The sequence below is a fragment of the Mustelus asterias genome, chromosome 1 (assembly GCF_964213995.1).
Source record: "Mustelus asterias chromosome 1, sMusAst1.hap1.1, whole genome shotgun sequence".
NCBI classification, from domain to species: Eukaryota; Metazoa; Chordata; class Chondrichthyes; order Carcharhiniformes; family Triakidae; genus Mustelus; species Mustelus asterias.
This window is the reverse complement of record NC_135801.1, coordinates 120,841,991-120,866,719: the sequence shown is the minus strand read 5'-3', so window position 1 is coordinate 120,866,719 and position 24,729 is coordinate 120,841,991. Positions and strand designations below refer to the sequence as shown.

Genomic DNA, 24,729 nt, shown 5'->3' with positions numbered 1-24,729 from the left:
CTCTTTCAACACCCTGAGATGCATAATATCGGGTCCCGGGGACTTCTCAATTTTCTCCAATGTATCTTCTTACTTACACTACATTCTCCTTAGTCCCTTGGATCTCTACATCTGGGAGATTTCCTGTATCTTCCTTCGTGAAAACAGACACAAAAGTAATCATTTAGCTTCTCTGCCATTTCTTTATTCTCCATTATGAATTCTCCTGACTCTGCCTTTAATTGGCTCAGGGTGCAAAACGCTTTAGATCAGATAATACAGAATGATTTGTATTCTCTACCACAGAAGGCTATGGAGGTCAAGTCACTGAATATATTTAAGTTGGAAATAGATTTTTAGACTCTAAAGATGCAAAGGGGTATGGGGAGAGCACAGGAGTATTGCAGTGAGACAGAGGAATAGCCATGATCATAATAAATGGTGGAGCAGACTCAAGGGGCCAAATGGCTTACTCCTGCTCCTATTCTCTATGTTACTAGAAGAGAAACAAATAAGGAATTTTATAAATTTTAGATGGCAATGGTAACAATTCAATTCAGTCTTATCTAGGCACATTAAGAATAAGAACTATTTTATGTATAAAGAACTGAATATTGGAAATTCTAAAGATATATTTGATAAATACAACATGGTTACATCTGCCACTTTCTGAGAACTGTACATATGGAATTTGACAGCACTTCTTAAGCAATTACAACATTGTAAACGGCAGGCTGAGAACATGGAGCTGCATGTCTGGCTGAGGAAAATGATTTTTAAAATATTAAGTATTAAAAATTGTGTTGACATTAAACTGGTAACAATATCACATTTATTTTAATGCAATATTTCTCCTTTTATATTGCTGCTGCATTGTCGATTTCTACCAATTTCTATGCTTTTTGTTTAAATGTTGCAGATTTAGACCCACTTTCTCTGCCACTGTAATATTTACACTGATGATGTTTGGGCCCAGTTTGTACACAGGTTTCAAATATTATGAGTTTCTTCTCCAGTTCTCAGTTTCTTTATATATATTCACTTAGCTAGTATTTAATTTCATTTAGTATTTTATTACTTTTAATCCTGGTAGGTAGGTTCATTTTAGATTTATTTTGACAAGTCTTGCCCAGCCCTGTTCAAGCTCTGATTTTACTACATCTCCAAGGTGTTGCCAGTCACTAGGTGATAAGCAAATTTGATGAATAACTTACCACTGACTTTCCTATAGGGAAACACAAAGCTTCAATTTTCTCCATTTTGCACTCTTGAGTTGGAACTATTATGTGAAGCCTACAATATAACTCTATGTGCTAAGACACCCCAAAGTACAAGGTGATCCCTTTACCAAAATCCAACTTTAAACACAAATACATGTGGAGAAATTCATACTATGCTCAACAGCATAATAGTTAACAGGTGTTAAAAGCATTTGCGATATGGTGGAAGTAAAATACTACAACTACAAATGGAACTAAATACAATAATAAAGGGGGTTAAATCTTTGGAGAAATTGACATGCAGCCCAGTGGTAGGGAACATTTTGTAGCCTGGAGGATTGCCATTAAAGCACAAGCTGTGTATTGCACACACTTCCATGCACATGCTTATCCCAAGCATATATCCATGCTCACACAGAGCTCTGCTCTCGGGCAATAATTTAGTACTTTTGAGCAACTGGGAAGCAGCGACTCTCAAAACATTATATTTTTTAAAAGATTAAAAATTTAATTATGAGTGTGAGCATTTCTAAAATCTGACTCTACATCATCAAGTTGTTCTTATATAGTTGCACTTTGGAGTCAGCTTTTGTTAAACATGGGACGGGAGCATTGTTTTCAAGGCTGGTAACTGTCGCCCATACCTATTTGACCTGAGAAACAGGTGATCGGTCTTTTTTAAAAAACTTTTACTCCATTCTTGAAGTTACAAAGCCAATGCGCAAAGTGGACCTGGCAGACCCGGAATCCATCTCCTTGCTTGCTCCAAAAACCAAATTCAAATTGAATTCAATTCATGGTCCCCACAGACAAGATCCAAGCTGACAAGACAAGGCATTGCACCTGATCTTGGGCTTGATCTGACGCTTGATCTTAGCCAAAAGGCTGAGAAAATCAACCCGATCATCCTGGGAGATGAATGTTCCTAATCACTGACTCTCCCCTGCTAGGTAAGTTGAACTGCAGAGTAGCAATTGAACATAATTAATTGGGTTGCTAGTCCACTTAGGAAGGTTGTTAAAAGTCAATCATGTTGGTCAGACCAACCAAAGGCCACTTTTCCTAAAAAGACAATAGTAAACCATTTGGGTTTTTGTGGCAATCTAGCAGCTTCATGATCACTTTTAATTGTACCAGTTTTTTTTCATAAATTCAAATTTCCAACTGTAATTGATTTGATTTTCTGCATTATTAGTTTAGACTTTTGATTACTAGACTAGTAACATAGCAACTTTGCAGACAGGAGCACATCCATGTGTTGCATCTTTTTCAACTAAGCAAAAGCTTTGGGGACAGCCATTCCCTGGTTCATTTTCCCAGGGCAATGCCTTGATCAGAGTCAACTTTCCTGGTTGGAATTTAAACAAAAGTTTGGCAAATAACTGTTCCATTATCTGTGGCAACACCTCTATCAATCGGAGTCCACTCGCCAAACAATTAGCACTCTCTTCTCATGGAGTAAAAATGGTTGTTCCCATTACTATTGGTATTTTTGCAAATCTGTCCCAATAACGAAAAGCTTCAACAGTGAATCTCTTTTTTTCCAGCAATACTCAAGTTCTACACTACCAAATGACCATTAGCAGCATAACCACTACACTACATAACTCTGAAGTCTTGGAACCTAATTTCATAGCTATACTGTCATTTGTACATTGCAAAACATAGATGTGAAAGTATAACTATATTCCAAATAAAATGCATCTAGAAAAAATAATTAATAAAACTCTCCAGCTTCGTGACTTCACAGATATGTCTGTACCTCTGCAAGATCTGAAAAGAGTGCTTGGCTGGTGTTACGTCTTAGTGTATCCCAGTAACTTCGGTCGGTGGTATGATTTGGGGGATCTTTTTTTAACACCTGGAGAGTTTTGAAAAGGTAAAATTGTGGTAAAGTTCAACATCATCAATGAGGCATAGTGAAAGTTCCATTCAGGAAAAAAAACAAATGAGTGTATCAATTATTTAGTCTTTATTTTGAAGTCAAAATAGGATTAAAAATCAATTGCAAGTATTCTTCATAGTCTTTAAATACAGATTGTTACTAATTCTCTGTGTACAACTACATAGAAGAAAATCAAAACTGGCAACAAATAACAATCCACCACCACCAACCTCCACCTGGCTGAACTTGGTTTTCAGGTTGAACAACTTCTAAAGTTTTAAACTTTTTAAAAGTTTATTTATTAGTGTAACAAGTAGGCTTACATTGATACTGCAATAAAGTTACTGTGAAAATCCCCTAGTTGCCACACTCCGGTGCCTGTTCGGGTACACTGAAGGAGAATTTAGTATAGCCAATGCACCTAAGCAACACGTCTTTCAGACTGTGGGAGGAAACTGGAGCACCTGGAGGAAACCCACACAGACACTGGGAGAATGTGCAGACTCCACACAGTCATCCAAGCCGGAAATCGAACCCGAGTGCCTGGTGCTGTGAGGCAGCAGTGCTAACCACTGTGCTGCCCTTCCCCTTCAAGTCCACTCAGTTTCACCATATAAATGGGTGCCTGCTGGCTAGGTATAATGTTTTGTGGGATATGCAGAACAATTCTTATTGCAGTCCTACTTAGTCTTGCTGCAGTCCTAGTCACACCCCTTCCCTCACTTCTTTTTCCATTACTTTGATGATTTATTGGTACCGTTTCCTACTCTTGCCCTGAAGTGAAAAATTCAACCAACTTTGTTTCCAATTTCTACCTGTCTGTCATCTTCACATGGTTTATCTCTTCTCTTCCTCAACCCCTCTGTTTCCATTTCTGGAAATAGACGATCAATTAATATTTATTAAATGTCCACTGACTCTCACAGCTACCTCGACGACATTTCCTCACATAGAACCATAGAAAAGTTACAGTGAAGAAAGAGGCCATTCAGTCCATTGTGTCTGTGCTGATTGAAAAAAAATACTTGCTACCCATTCTAATCCCACCTTCCAGCATCCAGTGTGTAGCTCTGCAGGTTACTGCACTTCAGGTGCAGATCCAGATACCTATTAAATGAGTTGAGGGTTTCTTTCTTCACTACCAATCCAGGCTGTGAATTTCAGATACTTACCAACCTCTGGGTGAAATAGGCTTTCCTAATGGCCCCTCTAATTTTTCTACCATCAACTTAAATCTGTATCACCTGGTAAGTGACTTCTCCGCTAGAAGAACAAGTCTTTCCTGTCCACTTTATCTAGGATCCTCATAATTTTGTTCACCTCAATCAAGTCACCGCTCCGCATCCTCTATTAGACCATAAGACATAGGAGCAGAATTAGGCCATTCGGCCCATCGAGTCTGCTCCGCCATTCAATCATGGCTGATATTTTTCTCATCCCTATTTTCCTGCCTTTTCCCCATAACCCCTGACCCCCTTATTAATCAAGAACCTATCTATCTCTGTCTTAAAGACACTCAATGACCTGGCCTCCACAGCCTCCTGCGGCAAAGAGTTCCACAGATTCACTACTCTCTGGCTGAAGAAATTCCGCCTAATCTGTTTTAAAGGATCGTCCCTTTAGCCTGAGGTTGTGCCCTCTGGTTCTTGTTTTTACTAGTAGTGGAACCATCCTCTCCACGTCCACTCTATCCAGGCCTTGCAGTATCCTGTAAATTTCAATAAGATTCTCTCCTCATCCTTCTAAACTCCGAGTACAGACCCAGAGTCCTCAACCGTTCCTCATATGACAAGCTCTTCATTCCAGGGATCATTCTTGTGAACCTCCTCTGGATCCTTTCCAAGGCCAGCACACCCTTCCTTATATATGGGGCCCAAAATTGCTCACAACACTCCAAATGGGGTCTGACTAGAGCCTTATACAGCCTCAGAAGTACATCCCTGCTCTTGTGTTTAGCCCTCTCTACATGAATGCTAGCACTGCATTTGCCTTCCTAACTAAGAAAAAAAATCCTAGCCAATTTAATCTCTCCTCATAGCTCCAATTTTAGAGCCTATTCCATACACTCTTCAGAACAATTGTCCTTCCTGTAATGTGGTGACCAGAACTGTACATAAAATGTCAGCTGTGGCTCAACCAACGTGTTATATAGTTCCAGTATTATATCCCTGCTGTTGTATTCTATACCTCATGCAATAAAGGAAAACATTCCATATGCCTTCTTTATCACTTTATCTACTTGTAGTGCCACCTTCAGGGAGCTGTGGATTTGCACTCTAAGGTCTCCCATTTCCTCTACCCCTCTCAATATCTTCTCCATTATTGAGAATTCCCTTACTCTGTTTGAGCTCCAAAATGTATAACCTCACACTTCTTCAGATTGATTCCATTTGCCAGTTTACCACTCACTTAGCCAAACCATTAATGTCATTCTGGAGTCCATAGCTAGCCTCTTCATCATGAACTACATGGCCGACCTTTGTGTCATCTGCAAATTTCCTCCCATATTTAAGTCCAAATCATTAATTATGTGCCACAAACAGCAGGAGGCACAATACTGAGCCTTGTGGAACTGCACTGGTAACCAGTTTCTATCTGTAAAGAATCTGTTGCTCATTACTCTCTGTTTCCCATTCCTGAGCTAATTATGGATCCAACCCACCACATTCCCTGTATCCCACAGACCTTTACTTTTCTGACCAGTTTGCCATCTGGGACCTTGTCAAATGCCTTACTAATATACATGTAGACCAGATCCACTGCACTACCCTCATCAATCCTCCTTATTACTACAAAAAAAAATTTAAGTTAGTAAGACATGACTTTTCTTTCACAAAGCCATGCTGACTATTGCAATTAATCTGTGCCTAAGTGACACCTTGCTCAGAATTGACTAATAATTTATCTACCTCCAAAGCCAGACTGACCAGCCTATAATTATTTGGCCCATCACTTGCACCCTTTTTAAACAATGGTGCAACATTCGCAGAACTCCAATCCTCTGGTACCTCATCGTATCGAGTGAGGATTGAAAGATGATCCTCAGGGCATCCACTACTTCCTCCCTGGCTTACACATCCCAGACCTGTAAGGACACAATTTCTTTCTCCCAATTATTCCGTAACACCTGTTCTAATGATGCGGTCTTCCATAACTGAGCTTCTGAGATATCTATCAGTTTCATCGATCGTCTCCTCCACTGTGGTTGAGAAAACCAAAATTCATATTGGTCTTGAAATATTAATTCTGTTCTCTCTCCACAGAGGTTACCAGACTGAGCTTTTCCTGCACTCCCTGTTTTATAGCAGATTTACAGCATTCACAGTGTATTGCTTTTATTTTAGTAGTTGACATAGACCTTGATTGTGTTCAATCCATTTTCTACTTTCTGATCTAGCTCATTCCTTTCCCTACTTGACCATAGTAGGGTGCCTTTGCCCTCACATTCCATCCTGCCAGCCTCCATATTCAACAGAACATTCGCCACCATTTCTGTCAGCCCTAGCATGATGTCGCTATCAAACACGTCTCCCCCTCTCCTTTCAGCATTCTGAAATGGCTGGTTACTCCGTGATCCAATCCTCCATTACCTTTCTATGCAAGTACAGGAGATGCAACATCTGCCATTTTACCTTCTCTCTCTTCACTGTCCAAGGCTCCAAACATTCCTTCCAGGTCAGATGGAATTTAATATTTCAAATAATGTTGTGTAGCTCAAACAAACTGAATCAGAGTGAAGGAGGCATGTTTTGAATGTTATTTTCTGAATGTAAATTCTGCTCCTCTGAAGCCTGTCAAAGGACAAGAATGAGCTTCTGCATGGAATGCCGCTATTACTAGCCACAGGGATCAGTATTAGGACCTCAACTATTTACAATCCATGACTTGGATCAAGGGACCGAATGTATGGCAGCCAAATTTGCTGTTGACACAGGATAGGTAGGAAAGTAAGATGTCAAGAGAACTTAAAGGGTAGAATTCTCCCATCACAACCATGGCAGATTTTATGGTGGGCAGGAGCGGAGAGAATCTAGCGGGAGTCAAAAAAATTAGCATACTTTCCACAGAGCTGCAACAGTCTCATTGCGATGCTAGTGGAATGCCACACTGCTGGGGCTGTCGGGTTGGGGATCACAAGTGCGCAATAGGAAAGAATGGCTTTGTAAGGGTTTGGGGGGAAACACACAATGGACAATGAGAAGGAAGGTTTTGCAATGGGTTGGGAGCACAATGGAAAGGAGAAGTGCAGGAAGGCTGTGCGAGGAGGTGGAGGAGGAGAGGGAACAATGGGAGGCAGAAGGTAGGTTGGGGGTGGGAAGCTGGAGCCCAACAAGTAGAGCTGAAACACTGACAAAGGTGAAAGGGATACTACATGTCTGAATGGGAGGGCATGCACCCAGACTCTGGAATAGGAAGGGGAAGGCACTATTAGTGTGGCACAAGAGGGATAGGTCACACAGATTGGGGCTGGGGGCAGGGAGTTGGGAAAGGAGACAGTGTAGTCTTCAGTCATGAAGGCAAGGGGGAACTCAGTGAAAGTTAAGGTCCTTGGCCTGGAGCCTGCAGTCAAGAGTCAGAGTAGAGACACTCCTGAGGCTTTGTGAAAAGGAGTCAAAAAGTAAAGGGCTTTGTGGAAAGGAGTTAGAATGTAGAGACACTCTTGGAGCAATGTGGAAAGGAGTCAGCACTCCTGGGGCTCTGTGGACTTAATAGTTAAAAGAGACAGGCATGTTGCAGGAGTCTTCATTGGGAACATGGTGTACTCATGCTCCAGGGAGGGGCAAGTGCTGGGTGCTCAATTGTTATGATGTACAACTTGGTGTGTAAGGCTATCTCATAGTCGCTGTCCATGTACTTGCCTGTCCCTGTAATGGGAGGCAGATGGAATAGTGATTGTTACGGGAGGTATCTGCAGCCTGTATTTGGGGAACACAATAAAGGGGGAGGGTGATGGAATATGTGAAGCATTCCTGGGGCAGTGAGGGAGGGAGCAAAGTTTATTTTGCAATAGTAATGTAGAAAAACCATCTGTTCTACTGGAGTTATGGCGCAGTTATAAATTGAATGTAGAAGCGATTCTGAACGGGAGGGGGCTGAGGCTGTGTGGGAGCCCTTTCTGGAGGCGCCCTCTATCTTGTTGCTGTGAGAGTAAACTGGAGACTGACTATAGAGAGAGGAAGACCTCCTTGCACAGAAAGCCATTGGAAGCCAATGCCTTTATCAGTGCTGTAACAGAGATACTTAGAATTCAATGTCTTAACATATTCATTGCATCACAACATTAACACATAGCAATGTAAATTTTGGGAATGCAGGCAATTGTTAAGGAGGCACAATGCAGTATCTTTGGCATTTCACTAACAGAGAATGAAGGTCAATCACATACTCTCCAGAATTGGCATTCACAGTGGGCAAAGGGCATTCAGTCATTAATCACAACAATTGTTAATTAGTATGCTGCATTGGAAACTGGAACACTGAGCTAGGCTATGTAGCAGATGTCATGGAAACCTTCTCATACAACTGAGGGGATTCAGATGTTACGTATCTGGGATGGCAACGTGGTCACCTCAATGTGTGTGCTAGCACTTCAGAGACAAGGTTGCATCAACGACAATGCAAGTAGGGCAGAAATGACAGTTGTGATCAGGAACAGTTTGTGAGCTTCATTATCTTGACCTCGCTAATCATTAATGTCTTCAATGTTTCATTTCAAAGAGAAGGTAATAGTAAAAACATATCAAGACTCAATGCTGCCTTTTAGAGGATCCTAATGCAATGGAGGAGGCGAAGGAGGGAGGGGTGATGTCAAGAACAGTTCCAGGAGAAGACCCGTCCCGAGGTCCAGGGTCAAGGGGAGTCAGAGCAAAAACAAAGAGTTCGGAGAAGAGAACCCAGACAACGGTGGCAACATGTCAGACCTAGGGTACACCAAAGAAGACTCCAATTTACAAGTGAGTGAGAGACAATGCCCCATATCTGCGCTTGTCCCGAGATCTGGTAGATCACATCTGCCACATTCTTCATGAAAACCTAATGTCGCGAGTTGGATGCTATCCCCTTGTCAGTGCCTTTAAAGGTGACCACAGCGCTCAATTACTGTGCCTGTGGGTTATTCCAGGAGAATCCGCAGAGACCTGTGTAGTATCTCACAATCTGCAACACATAGATGTGCAAGGTTTAGATTCCCTTTACAGCAAGGCGCATCAGTGTGTGAGATTTAATCTGGATGAAGATAACCAGGGTGCGAGATTCACTGGCTTTACAGCTACTGCAGGCTCCCCAAGTGCACAGAGTGCAATTAACTGTACTCATGTGACTTTAAGAATCTATAGCAGCAGCCCCTGACATTTATAAACTATAAAGGCTTTCATTCCATGAATGTTCAACTGGTGAGTAATCATTGGAAGCACATTGTACACTTTTGTGCTAGGAATGCTGGGAGTTGCCATGACACACAAATCTTGCGTGCCTAAGGTTTTCAAAGGATCTGAACATCTGCAGGGATGGCTGCTTGGGGATAAAGGGTACCCACTAAAATGCTGGCATTGGTACTTTGCTCTCAGAATCATTCCAAGGTGAGGTACACACTACTCGGAGCTAATCCTAATCGAGCAGACCATTCGGATTCTGAAGGTGCGCTTCAGATCTTTGGATTGTTGAGGTGGTGCACAATAGTACACTACCGATAGGGGTTCCCAAATCATGTGTATTGTGCCCTTCACAAGCTGGCATTACAAAGAGATAATCCCTTGCCAGAAGGTGAAGTGGAGAAGGATAAGAGCTCTGCAGGCCCAGGAACCTCATGAGGGTGATGAGGATCAGTTTGAAGTTGACAACACCATAGAGGAACACCAAGAAGTGGGAGATGTGCCCATGACACTTTAATCGTTGACAAATTCCAAGAGGAATAAAGCGAAAGTGAGGGAAAATGGCCACAATTTTCCTGGGTCTCAGTACCATTCCATCTCAAGGGATACCCAACCAGTTATCATAGAATCCCTATAATGCAGAAGGAAGCCATTCGGCCCATCAAATCTGCACCAACCACAATCCCACCCAGGCCGTCTTCCCATAACCCCACATATTTACCCTGCTAACCCCCTGACACTAGGGTCAATTTAGCATGGCCGATCAACCTAATCCGCACATCTTTGGACTGTGGGAGGAAACAGGAGCATCTGGAGGAAACCCACGCAGACACGGGGAGAATGTGCAAACTCCACACAAACAGTGACCTAAAGCCGAAGTTGCATCAAGAACTAGTCCAGCATTCGCACTTGTCCCTTCTAGCCTCTTGATGCATCGGCCATGATTTTCATGAAGGCCAGTAGTGCCCTCTGTATGCGCTGACTCTGAGAAGTGAGAGTCCATAGTGATGCAAAAACTTACTTGAGGCAGTCATTGCCACATAAATAAGAAACTACAACCAGGGAGATGAGGACATGGTTAGGGATCTCCTCCTCCTGTTCAAGTCTTGACATTTGGCACTACCACTGAGGGGACACAGCTATCGCTAATCACTCAAGACTGCTTGATTTTCCAAGATGGTGACATTCCCTATACCACCACTGTGCCATTTCCCAAGATGGTCACAATGGTCTTCTGTGAGGAGAAGGCTTACAAGCAGGTAAATCACACACTTTCAAATAAGATTTTAACACATCTCCTGACATCATACAATGGTGTGGAAACTATCAATGAGGCGGACATCAGATTAATGTGGATCTCAGAGGGTGACTACCAATGTGTGTAGAAGAGTGGCTAAACCTCGGAATAAGAGGATTCAAATGTACAATGTCTTCACTTGACCAAGCAATTCACAAACAACAAATATATTTACAAAAGTGCAACTTTTTACAGCAATAGCACACCTGTGACCGAAAAGTGAATTCAACTTTCTTAATTTTCCCAACCCTACCACTACACCTGGGTGCAACCCACCATCCACGGCACAGGTTGAGGCATGGTGATGACTGCAAGTCCTGATGTCTGGGATGGACTTGGCAGATGTCCTCTGGTGGCCCACTGGAGGGCCCTGGCCTGATACGGGTCTCATGGTCAGGGGCAGATGCACTGTCCTCAGTCTGAGCAGCTGGAGTGAACGGAATCAGAGGCAGAGGAGCGGCATGACACCATTACAGTGTCCTGAATGGAGGTCCTTGATGTGTCTGGCTGATACTCATGCTCCCTATGGGTGCTTGAGCATCCCGCCTTGATTCTTTAAGGAGTTAGACAGGTTTTTGATGGATAAGGAGGTCAAGGCAGACAGGAAAATGCAGTTGTTTGAAGGATCATATGATCTGCTCCTATTTCTTATGTTCTTATTCTTTTCCCATCACAAAATAATCTAGGGTCATTTTTATAGATTCAAAATTAACTGGACAATTTTGTATGGTGCCATCATATGTTATTGTGGAACACAAAAAAACCAGACTGGACTACAGAAATGAAACAAACACGTGAAAATGAAAGGAACATTTAAGATGAGCATTTGCTTCAAAACTCTTACATGAACAGTGGCATACATGTCAAGTCTTTCTGAGGTGAGGTGAGAGTGACTGCCCTTAACATCAAGAAAGCATTTGACAGAGTATGGCATCAAGGAGCCCTAGCAAAATTGGAGTCAAAGGGAATCAGGGGGAAACCCTCTTTTGGTTGGAGTCACAACTAGTACAAAGGAAGGTGGTTGTGGTGGTTGAAGGTCATTCATTTCAGTTCCTGGACATCACTGCAGGAGTTCCTCAGGGTAGTGTTCTAGGGCCAACAATCTTCAGCTGCTTCATCAAAGACCTTCCTTCTATTATAAGGTCAGAAGTGGGAATGTTCACTGATGATTTGTCCAAGGCAGATCATGCCTTACGAGCCTAATTGAATTTTTTGAAGATGTAACTAGACACATAGACGAGGGAAGAGCGGTAGATGTAGTTTATATGGATTTCAGCAAGGCGTTTGATAAGGTGCCCCATGCAAGGCTTATTGAGAAAGTGAAGGGGCATGGGATACAAGGGGACATTGCCTTGTGGATTCAGAACTGGCTTGCCCACAGAAGGCAAAGAGTGGTTGTAGATGGGTCTTTTTCAGCATGGAGGTCGGTCACCAGTGGAGTGCCCCAGGGATCTGTTCTGGGACCCTTGCTCTTTGTGATTTTTATAAATGACCTGGATGAGGAAGTGGAAGGATGGGTTGGCAAGTTTGCTGATGACACAAAGGTTGGTGGCGTTGTGGATAGTGTAGAGGGATGTCAGCAGTTGCAACGAGACATAGATAAGATGCAAGACTGGGTGGAGAAGTGGCAGATGGACTTCAACCCAGGTAAGTGTGCGGTGGTTCATTCTGGCAGGTCGAATAGGATGAAAGAATATAATATTAAGGGTAAGACGCTTGGCAGTGTGGAAGATCAGAAGGATCTTGGGGTCCGGGTTCATAGGACGCTCAAAGCAGCGTCGCAGGTAGAGGCTGTGGTTAAGAAAGCGTATGGAATACTGGCCTTCATCAATAGAGGAATTGAGTTTAGAAATCGGGAGATAATGCTGCAGCTGTATAGAACCCTGGTCAGACCCCACCTGGAGTACTGTGCCCAGTTCTGGTCGCCTCATTACAGAAAGGATGTGGAAGCCATAGAAAGGGTGCAGAGGAGATTTACAAGAATGTTGCCTGGATTAGGTGGCATGCCTTATGAGGACAGGTTGAGAGAGATAGGTCTTTTCTCCTTGGAAAAGCGAAGGATGAGAGGTGACCTGATAGAGGTGTATAAGATGTTGAGAGGTATTGATAGAGTGGATTCTCAGAGGCTTTTACCCAGGGTTGAAATGGTTGCCACAAGAGGTCACAGGTTTAGGGTGCTGGGGAGTAGGTACAGAGGAGATGTTGGGGGTAAGTTTTTCACTCAGTGGGTGGTGGGTGCGTGGAATCGGCTGGCAATAGTGGTGGTGGAGGCGGATTCGATAGGGTCTTTTAAGAGACTTTTGGATAAGTTCATGGAAGTTAGTAAGATAGAGGGTTATAGGTAAGCCTAGTAGGTAGGGACATGTTCGGCGCAACTTGTGGGCCGAAGGGCCTGTTTGTGCTGTAGCTTTTCTATGTTCTATGATTGCACAATGTTCAGCACCATTCACGACTCCTTAGATACTGAAGCAGTCCATGTCTAAGTGCAACAAGACCTGGACAATATTCAGGCTTGGGTTGACAAGTGGCAAGTAACATTTGTGCCATGCAAGTGCCAGGCAATGACCATCTCCAACAAGAGAGAATCTAACATCCGCCCTATGACATTCGGATTGAGATTAAAAGAACTTTGCCAAAGCTTGAAAACTGCAGCTATGAGGAGAGATTGGATAGGCTAGGGTTGTTTTCCTTAGAACAGAGGAGCTTAAGGGGTGATCTAATTGAAGTGCATAAATTTATGAGGGGCCTAGACAGGACAGACAGGAAAGATCTGTTTCCTTCCCCTAGCTGAGGGGTCAATTACTGTGTACATAGATTTAAGGTGGCTGGTAGAAGGATTAAAGAGGACATTCGGAAAAGCTTTTTCACTCAGAAGATGGTGGACATCTGAAAATTACTGCCCAAGTTGGTTGAGGCTGAAACACTCAATTCATTTAAATGGTACCTGGTTCTGCACCTGAAGTACTGTATTACAATTAGTGGGCTTGCATAATAATGGGGTTTCCATCCGTTATGGGTGGGAACACGATCGGGACCAGTGGGGTGGGCCAGGAGCATTGCGACACCAAACCTGTTTTTTATCTGATGTCTGATTCTCCAGACCATCCCGATTCTCATCAGGTACTAGCGAGCCCGGAGAATTCCCCCCATCATCAAAACTGATGAAAGGTCATTGATCTGAAATGTTAATTCTGTTGCTCTCTCAACAGATGTTGTCAGACCTGCTGAGTTTTTCCAGCATTTTCTGATTTTATTTAAGATCTAGTGCTTTTGTGGTGTGGATTTCCAGTTTCCCAATGTCAGCTTATTTCTGAAGTAAAGTCAAAAGGGGGTCCAGGGGTCCAGCAACAGTGATGCAATCAAGCAGGATCAGCAGCCAATCACACTGAACCATTTCACAGACAACAAACCAGAGAGTAAAAATCAATGAATCTCTTCACTTTTAATCTTAAATTTTACAAATAGCAAAATAAATGATTGGAACATAGGCAAAAGCTAAAATATAATAAATTTAAAAAAAAATTTAATGTGGAATTTATCGTAATGGAGAAATGTAAAACTCCAGAAATATAAAATTCCTCATTTAGGGTCAGTGAATTTTTTAAAGCAGTAATTTTGAACTTAGTCAGCTATTAAAAAACCCAGTTATACATCATTAAACAAGGTGTTAGTTAATTGCAGTCTGGGTGACCTTAACAGCACACCTCTGAAAAGTAGAATCAGTGGCAGCGGACACTAGAAGTTGTCATCAGATCCAGAGGTATAGTAATGGTGAGCAATTTCAGGGGAAGGTTTAAAGGAGATATACGAGGCAGATGTTTTTTACACAGAGGGCGGTGGGTGCCTGGAACTCATTGCCAGGGGAGGCAGTGGAAGCAGATACTATAGTGACTTTTAAGGGCGTCTTGACAAATACATGAACAGGATAGGAATAGAGGGATATAGTCTCCGGAAGGGTAGGGGGTTTTAGTTAAGTCGGGTAGCATGGTCGATGCAAGCTTGGAGGGCCAAAGGGCCTGTTCCTGTCCTGTAATTTTCTTTGTTCTTTGTTATAGAGTCACAGAGTCATAGAGGTTTACAGCATGGAAACAGGCCCTTTGACCCAACTTGTCCATGCTGCCCTTTTTTTTTAAACCCCTAAGCAAATCATAATTGGCCGCATTTGGCTCACATCCCTCTATACCCATCTTACCCATGTAACTGTCTAAATGCTTTTTAAAGGACAAATTGTACCCACCTCTATCTACTACTACCTCTGACAGCTTGTTCCAGACACTCACCACCCTCTGTGTGAAAAAATTGTCCCTCTGGACACTTTTGTATCTCTCCCCTCTCACCTTAAACTTATGCCCTCTAGTTTTAGATTCCCCTACATTTGGGAAAAGATATTGACTATCTAGCTGATCTATGCCCCTCATTATTTTATAGACCTCGATAAGATCACCCCTTAGCCTTCTGCCCTCCAGAGAAAAAAGTCCCAGTCTATCCAGCCTCTCCTTATAACTCAAGCCATCAAATCCCGGTAGCATCCTAGTAAATCTATTCTGCACTCTTTCTAGTTTAATAATATCCTTTCTATAATAGGGTGACCAGAACTGTACACAGTATTCCAAGTGTGGCCTTACCAATGTCTTGTACAACTTCAACAAGACATCCCAACTCCTGTATTCAATGTTCTTTCACTATCATTATTACCACAAAGTCTCAGCCATTAAGGATGAGAACTAATGATTATGAACAATCTAACTTTTAAATCAAAAGAACTGCTAAATCACTGTTTATCTCCATTGCATTTATTCTCTTTTCCTGTATTTATTTGTGTCTGCTTGTCTCACGGCTGGGTTCATTAATTCTTTCCATTTCTCTGTTCTAATTTAGCCTTTCTAGTTGGTCTTCCTCTGTTTTGGTTTTGAGCCTTTCCTGTTTTTCTCTTTTTCTGTAAGTTTCTTCTTCCCTTTACCCTCACTCCTGTGTCTCTGTCCTTCCCTCTGTTGTTCTCTGCCTTTCATTCTAAGATTTTCTGCCACCCTCCTTCGACAATATCTTACTCTACTCATGCACACCTTTTTCTCTGTATGTCTCTCAGAAGCTAGATGCAGAAATGTATCTCATGTGTTCTTATCCTACAAGGAAGCCTGGGCTGTGATCCACATACCGCTGGATCTGCAGAAATGGTACTAATGGGTATTGGCCTTTCTAGGAGCTACTGTAATACAGCATGAAAAAAAAACTAGAGGGCTTAGGCCTCAAGGGAGTGACGAGAACTCTGACTATAACTATTATGGAGTGTAGACAGTGGGGCTCTAGAAAGAAGTAGGCACTGGTCTCTAAGCAAAGAGTCTCCAAGCATTTTGCCTTTGCAGCATTTTATACAAAAGAGCTACAAATTGTAAATCATTGCTCCCATTAATTTATATACACCTTAAGCTGTAGCTCCTGGAATATGAGTTCAGATTTTTCATTATGAGGCAACAACTCCAAGAACAGGTTTTCAGACATCCAAGCCCATGAAGTGTAAACAGAGCAAGTCAGAAATAATACAAGCACAAATAGTTGGAATCATACCTAGCATAAAGAATATGGTTGTGATTATTGGAAGTCAATAATCTCAGTCCTAGAGCATCACTGCATGGGTTTTTAGGGTAGCGTCCTTGACCCAGCCATCTTCAATTACTTGAACAATAGCTTTTCCTCCATCAGAAGGTCAGAAATGGGGATGTTCACTGATGAGTGCACAACATTCAATACCATTTGCAACTCCTCAGATTATGAAACAGTCTGTGTCCAAATGCAGCAAGACCTGGACAGACCAGGTTTTTGCTGACAAGTGGTAAGTAACTTTCATGTCACACAAGTGCCAGAACACAACCATCTCCAACAAGAGAGAATCTAGTCATCTCTCCTTGACATTCAATAGCATTACCATCGTTGAATCCCCACAATCCTGAGGACACTCATTGATCAGAAACTGAAATGGACCAGCCATATAAATACAGTGGCTACAAAAGCAGGTCAAAGGCTAGGAACTGCAGTGAGTAACTCACCTCTGACTCCCCAAAGCCTGTCTACCATCAACAATGTACAAGTCAGGAGTATGATGGAGGACTTGCCTGGATGAGTGCAGCTCCAACAACATTCAAGAAGTTCAAAACCATCCAGGACAAAACAGCCTGCTTGACCAGCACCCTACCCACCACCATAATCATTCTTTTCCTTTACCACCAAAGCACAGTAGCAGCAGAGTGTACCACCTACAAGATGAACTGCAACAGCTCACCAAAGGTCCTTCGACAGCACCTTCCAAATCCACAACTCTACCAACTAGAAGAATGAGGACAGCCAATGCAAGAGAATACCACCACCTGTAAGATCCCTTGCAAGGCATACATCATCCTGATTTGGAACTGTATCACCATTCCTTCACTATTGCAGGGGCAAAATCTGAAAATTCCTTTCCTAATAGCACTGTAGGTATACCTACACCACATGGACTGTAATGTTCCGAAGAAGGGGGCTCACCACCACCTTCTCAAGGGCTACAAAGGATGGGAAATAAGTGCTCCCCTAGCCAGCAACACTAATATGCCACGAACAAAAAAGAATGAAGTTGCCTGGACTTTGTACACAGGCTGCTGGGACTCCCCGGAACTCAGATCTTCCTCCTAAAGGTTGTCATGACTACTCCACTTGACTGCTGGTCTTCCTCTTTTTAATGTACAGATTATGGGCAAGTATAGAACCTACGGCAACACATACAGTACACAGAGAATAAGTAGACTTGTGGCCAGAATGGAGCAGAGAAGTTTTTGGTGGGGCTGAGAAGGAATGTAGATGTCAAGAGTTGGGACTGGAGTGGAGCACAGATGACAAGAGATCCAGACAATGGAGAAGGCCAAGTGACAAGCTGAGTGAAACAAGTGCTACCTTACACTCATTGAGGCAATGACAGTTCTGCACTGATGGTACCCATTGTCAGAGTGTCCAGGAAAGGAGTAACTAGTGAAACAAGTTTGTAGTATCGTTGGCTCATCACTGAAAAGGGTGTCTGAATGGGAGATTTGTTTGATTGCAGAGTTAGACTTGAGTGGGTAATTGGTCCCTGGTATCCATATTTCACTTGAGCATGTGAAATGTTACATGGTTAACTGAAGCGATGAAATGTTTGAAAATCAATTACGACCTTTCATAAATTATATACAGATATAATATATAAAATAGTGATTATTTTGTTGCTTTGTTGAACTTCCATTTATGTAAATTTATGTTTTCCACCTGCTCAATATGATGAAAATGCAAATGAAATATCTGATTCAGATTACTTACCTCAGGCAATGGGATTTCCCCACCTTTACTTGATCTATTTTTCCCCTCCCCAGCATATAATCAAAACAATCTTCTAATACACATTTACTTTCATTTCATATATACACGGACAAAGGCATTTACTGGAAGTTTACTATTAACCATTGTTACATCGTTATTAGATCCAACCATAATCTTAAAAGGTATACAAGCCTTATGACATTTTTTAAGTGAATTATAGGAAACGTTATTAGAATTCAAAATCCTGTAATTCAGTTCAGAATAATCTTTTAAATACAGAATTTAATGTACCATGCATAAATTATCTATAGAAGTAGAATAGTGAAAATTATGTAAAGTAGAATCAAATACTTTGAAACTAAAAGATAGATTTGGAGTATGGTATGTTGTTAATCAAGTTACATATTAAATTTTGATGCTACTATAATGCATCCTGTATAATTTAATATTCTAGATATAATTAAAGAACAATACATACACTGTGAGGAGGAGCATACTGATAACCAAAAAGTTGCAGATTCTTACATGCCATATGGTGCAGTGTCAAATTACAGATTGTAGTCAGAAATTGAGAAAAGGAAAGGGAAAGAAAAGACAAAGCAATTAGAACATACAATCAGTCATACAAGGACATTCTCAGGTTACGCCAGGCAGGCAGAATAGAATTGGACCCCTAGGTCTAATATCAGTACTTTCCCCTTTTATTCTGGAACCTTGATCTGTTAAATATGATTTATATCTGAAACTCAAATTATCACTTAACAGCAAGGTTTTTGAAGTTATAGTAATTAACATTGTGAAAGTGATACTATTAAGGTTAAGCTGGTGTTCATATCCTTTTTAAATAGCCACCTTCCTCACAGATCAAAAATAGGAAAATAACATGTGCTCACCACCTGTGCAGACTTCTCCTCATCATCACCTCTTCTCCCTCGTTTCTCATTTTTCTTTCTAAAAATTTCTTGAAGCTACAATAAAATTAATGTTGAATTACATTGTATTCAAAGTTGTCTTTCTAAGCTAAGCTAAGTTCACAGAAAGTTAAAAATACAATTCTGAAACTTACTTTCAAACCTAACTCTATGGCATTGTCATGAGAATCAACGTAGTATAGAAGTAAGTAATGTTGCAGTGATCACATGGGCTTACAACAAGGCAAGTTCCAAAGCAATTTTTTTTGAAGGTTGTTATGAGACAGCTGACATAGCCGATAGTTATAATGGGATTATTTCTTGGTAAAATATGATATTAATACCCATTTATAATATGAATATAATTTTGCCATAGCATTAATTATGGTTAAATGTTTACTGATGTCCCAGTTTAGATCAAAAGATTTCCTGTTAAACTGATTGCCAACTGTTGGCACTTTTATGATGCAAGCACTTATGAAGCACATTTAATCAACTGAAAATAACCCATACATCTGCACCCATCCCTATATCAAGAGAAGAACATTTTTAAAAATCCAAAAATATTGAACATATGTTGAACACTGCATTTGTCCCAAGACTAGCATGTATAAATTCTCTTTTCATGAATTTGGTTCAGTCAAATTCATCTTGTTTTTAGTAGAAAGAGACGGTTCACACTATGCACATTGAGTGGCAAAAGAGTTTAGAAGAATGAGGTGCATTACCTCAGAATTGTGCAAATTTTCAAGGAAAATTTGCCTGGAGCTCTGCACAGCAACGTTCCAATGAGACAGGGGAGTTATGGTAGGTTACAGGAACCATGGTGCACGAAAGCTGTAGCGAATTTAGTCAAGAAGAAAAGAAAAGCCGACAAAAGGTTCAGGGAGCTAGGTAATGTTAGAAACCTAGAAGAGTATACGACTAGTAGGAAGGAACTTAAGAGGGAAATTAGAAGAGCCAAAAGGGGTCATGAGAAGGCCTTGGCAGACAGGATAAAGGAAAACCCCAAGGCATTCTACAAGTATGTTAAGAGCAAGATAAGATGTGAAGGAGTAGGACCTATCAAATGTGACGGTGGAAAAGTCTGTATAGAACCGGTAGAAATAGCAGAGGTACTCAATGAATACTTTACTTCAGTATTCACAGTGGAAAAGGATCTTGGTAGTTGCAGTGCAGACTTGCAGTGGACTGAGAAGATTGAGCACATGGATATTAGGAAAGAGGATGTGTTGAGCTTTTGAAAGCATCAAGTTAGATAAATCGCCGGGCCCGGATGGGATGTACCCCAGGTTACTGTGGGAGACGGGAGAGGTTCCGGAGGATTGCGGATGTGGTTCCGTTATTCAAGAAAGGGAGAAGAGATAGAAACATAGAAAAACTACAGCACAAAACAGGCCCTTCGGCCCCACAAGTTGTGCCGAACATATCCCTACCTTCTAGGCCTACCTATAACCCTCCATCCTATTAAGCCCCATGTACTCATCCAGGAGTCTCTTAAAAGACCCTATTGAGTTTGCCTCCACCACCACTGACGGCAGCTGATTCCACTCGCCCACCACCCTGTGTGTGAAAAACTTCCCCCTGTACCTACCCTCCAGCACCTTAAACCTGTGTCCTCTCGTAGCAGCCATTTCCACCCTGGGAAAAAGCCTCTGAGAGTCCACCCGATGTATGCCTCTCAACATCTTCTATACCTTTATTAGGTCTCCTCTCATCCTACGTCTCTCCAAGGATGAGGATGAGATAGCCCAGGAAATTATAGACCAGTGAGTCTAACCTCAGTGGTTGGTAAGTTGATGGAGAAGATCCTGAGAGGCAGGATTTATGAACATCTGGAGAGGAATAGTATGATCAGAAATATCCAGCACGGCTTTGTCCAAGGCAGATCATGCCTTACGAGCCTAATTGAATTTTTTGAAGATGTAACTAGACACATAGACGAGGGAAGAGCGGTAGATGTAGTTTATATGGATTTCAGCAAGGCGTTTGATAAGGTGCCCCATGCAAGGCTTATTGAGAAAGTGAAGGGGCATGGGATACAAGGGGACATTGCCTTGTGGATTCAGAACTGGCTTGCCCACAGAAGGCAAAGAGTGGTTGTAGATGGGTCTTTTTCAGCATGGAGGTCAGTCACCAGTGGAGTGCCCCAGGGATCTGTTCTGGGACCCTTGCTCTTTGTGATTTTTATAAATGACCTGGATGAGGAAGTGGAAGGATGGGTTGGCAAGTTTGCTGATGACACAAAGGTTGGAGGTGTTGTGTATAGTGTAGTGGGATGTCAGCAGTTGCAACGAGACATAGATAAGATGCAAGATTGGGCAGAGAAGTGGCAGATGGACTTCAACCCAGATAAGTGTCTGGTGGGTCATTTTGGCAGGTCGAATAGGATGAAAGAATATAATATTAAGGGTAAGACACTTGGCAGTGTGGAAGATCAGAAGGATCTTGGGGTCCGGGTTCATAGGACGCTCAAAGCAGCGTCGCAGGTAGAGGCTGTGGTTAAGAAGGCGTATGGAATACTGGCCTTCATCAATAGAGGAATTGAGTTTAGAAATCAGAAGAGAGTGCTGCAGCTGTATAGGACCCTGGTCAGACCCCACCTGGAGTACTGTGCCCAGTTCTGGTCGCCTCATTACAGAAAGGATGTGGAAGCCATAGAAAGGGTGCAGAGGAGATTTACAAGGATGTTGCCTGGATTAGGTGGCATGCCTTATGAGGATAGGTTGAGAAAGCTAGGTCTTTTCTCCTTGGAGAGGCAAAGGATGAGAGGTGACCTGATAGAGGTGTATAAGATGTTGAGAGGTATTGATAGAGTGGATTCTCAGAGGCTTTTACCCAGGGCTGAAATGGTTGCCACAAGAGGTCACAGGTTTAGGGTGCTGGGGAGTAGGTACAGAGGAGATGTTAGGGGTAAGTTTTTCACTCAGAGGGCGGTGGGTGCGTGGAATTGGCTGCCGGTAGTGATGGTGGAGGCGGATTCGATAGGGTCTTTTAAGAGACTTTTGGATAAGTTCATGGAAGTTAGTAAGATAGAGGGTTATAGGTAAGCCTAATAGCTAGGGACATATTCGGCGCAACTTGTGGGCCGAAGGGCCTGTTTGTGCTGTAGCTTTTCTATATTCTATGTTCTAAATAACATCTGTTCACTGTGCATAAAGAATTGGTGAGTAACAGTTTTAACATTAAATAAATTGAAGTTGTAAGTTTGAAACTCAAATACATTTAATGCTTGTTTAGATTTAAAGGAAGAAAATAATGCTGGAAATTATCTTGTACAGATAATGTAGAAAGACTCAAAGATATCAGAAGTAATAGATTTATCCTTCTCACTAATGGGTATAAGATTCAAGATCAAACTACAGTGTTGGTTTGTGATAGAAAACTGAAATGTTTGCAAAAGAGCTCCAGCCTACATCAATTGTTGCTCGGCATCCTAAAGGAGAAGTTTGACCTTAAAGAGCAATTGATGTCAAAGTAAATCTAAACTGGATATGTGAACACTTCCACGTCTATTTTGCTTTAGGTTCTGCTGCTGAAGCTGTGCCTGTTTGAACAGGCAGAACAATAGCTTGATGGGGTATGGTGTGTGAGCAAGTCAAGGTCAGGAGACTGATGGGAAAGGGCTTGCATATTTTGTAATGAATTGCATTGCGCACTATGCCATTCAGGAGAAACATCTGGTGGCTGCTCACTGCCAAGTGAGGGTTTAAATTGTGTTTGTCAGTTGTCTAACAGCTAACTAACTCACTTCCTTGGGTTTGGCTCTGTGTGGGGTGCAGTGGGAGGGTGGGTAGTTCAGAGATATAAAATAATGAGGATGGTGGTTTGGCTGGCACTGTAATGACAATGAGAAATTAGAACAGAGTTGATTCTCTGTGTCAGATGCAGTAATCTGATGCATCAACCATGCAGGATTACAGTATTTCAGGATACTGTTGATTATTTTCCAATCAGGTTGGCTCACTAATGGAGCCTGAAACAACAAAATCTATAACCAGAGCTAGTGTCGGCCCAATCCTCCCTGATCCAGCAACCTTGTGAACCGATGTCCTAAAATAATGATGGTGATTTTACCTGGATAAACAATTTACCTGTGCACTGCACGAGTATGCAGCAAGGGTATAACCTTTTAGGCTCCAGTAATAGTTCTACAAGTTTGGGGGTCACTAAATTTCTCTTCTTAAGCAGGCTTTGGAAAGTGAAGCACGCTCTTGTGCAGACATATGTTAACTTATATTGATAAATGGCAAATCTATTGAAGTGGATTTTTCCATTGCATGGTTTGGAAATTGTCAAATACTGTGATGGGCTTCCACACATGCCAAGCACCTAAGTGAATGTGGATGCACCATTAGCAGCACTATTGTTCTTTTAAGACTTATAATTCATTAGGAACAGCAGTAGACCATTCAGCCTCTCAAATTTGTCGTACTGTTCAATTACAATTGGCTGAATCCAAACTAGCCTCCCTGAGCAGGTTATTATTGATTAAGTGTCGCTTGCTAACACTGTCAACAACACCTTTCATCATTCTGCTGATGGTCAAGAGTAGACTAATGGGGCAGTAATTGGCTGGATAGGATTTGTCCTGCTTTTTCTGGATCAGACATACCTGGCCAATTTCCCAAATTGCCAGTAGATGCCAGTGTTGTAGCTATACTGGAACAGCTTGGCTCAGGGCACAGCTAGTTGTGAGCACAAGTCTCCAGTACTATTGGCAGAATATTGTCAGGCCCGATAGAAATTGCAGCATCCAGTACCTTCAGCCATTTCTTGATTTCGCTAGAGTGAATCGAATTGGGTATGATGCTGGGGATCTCAGGAGGAGACCAAAGTGGATTATTGACTCAGCATGGCTGCCTGAAGATGCTTGCAAATGCTTCAGTCCTATCTTCTGCACTGAGCTCCCCCATCACATACTGTTGCAGTAAATTGTCCCAATACATTCTAGAAATTGGGAAACAAAGTGCTTTGCTTCTTATAGAATTAAAAAGTTCTCCTATCATATGTTAAAATTGTTAGCTCACATTTTGCATTTGGTGGTGAATAAAAGGCACAAATGCACCACTCACAGCTGCCCACAGCCTTCACTTGGGCTTTTGTGCATAATTTACAGTGATCAGGAGTCCACTTTAGCACAATGCGCTCTATAGAGGGACTGGACCTGTATGAACAGAGTAATCAACTTCAACCAATCAGAATGAGGAATCCTGATTGCGGCACAAAAAGTAGTTAGATAGCAATGTCATGGACGAGATGTGACAGAGAAAAAAATATAAGTATTAAGATATATTTATTCATCAGCTGTAATTTTCAAAATGGACAATTGCTGAGCTGACAAAATGTCTCTGGCTAGTCTTCTGATGCCTTGCAGCAGGTTCAAAGCAACAAAGGCCATGTGGCGGAGAGTCTGGTCCAGCCATCTTCGAACAAAGACAACCCTTCGCTGGTCTTAATCTCCCATAATGGTGTTAATGGCTGAAGCATTAGCAGTTCCAACAAAATGGTTTTGACGAGACAGCCTATTTACCAACCCAAAATCACTGTCTGCTAAAGCAAAGGAATCCTGATTCAAATTAAACACCTAGGTTCCAGCCATGGGAATATACTTTATTCAACCTCAAGGAGGTATGCAACATGACTTCCCCCAAGCTTCACTGCAATTCCTGTTTGACCTCCAAAATGAACAGAACTCCAGGCAATAGTCTGTGCTGTTTACCATCAAGCTAGTGACAGCAAA

General features: G+C 42.0%; 1 protein-coding gene across 7 annotated transcripts in view; it reads right to left on the bottom strand.

Moving 5' to 3' along the window:
- LOC144496920 (calcium uptake protein 3, mitochondrial-like) overlaps positions 1-24,729 on the bottom strand; it is a 173,924-nt gene that overhangs the window by 47,401 nt on the left and 101,794 nt on the right. For 3 of the 7 annotated variants that reach the window (XM_078217542.1, XM_078217554.1, XM_078217587.1), the window contains 3 exons: positions 18,969-19,043; positions 18,554-18,595; positions 2,962-3,060 (listed from right to left, as the gene is read on the bottom strand). In XM_078217542.1, coding sequence (XP_078073668.1) covers positions 2,962-3,060; positions 18,554-18,595; positions 18,969-19,043 — 216 coding nt within the window. The remainder of the gene's footprint in view (positions 1-2,961; positions 3,061-18,553; positions 18,596-18,968; positions 19,044-24,729) is intronic. The other 4 variants (XM_078217561.1, XM_078217547.1, XM_078217569.1 and 1 more) reach the window with 4 other exon arrangements.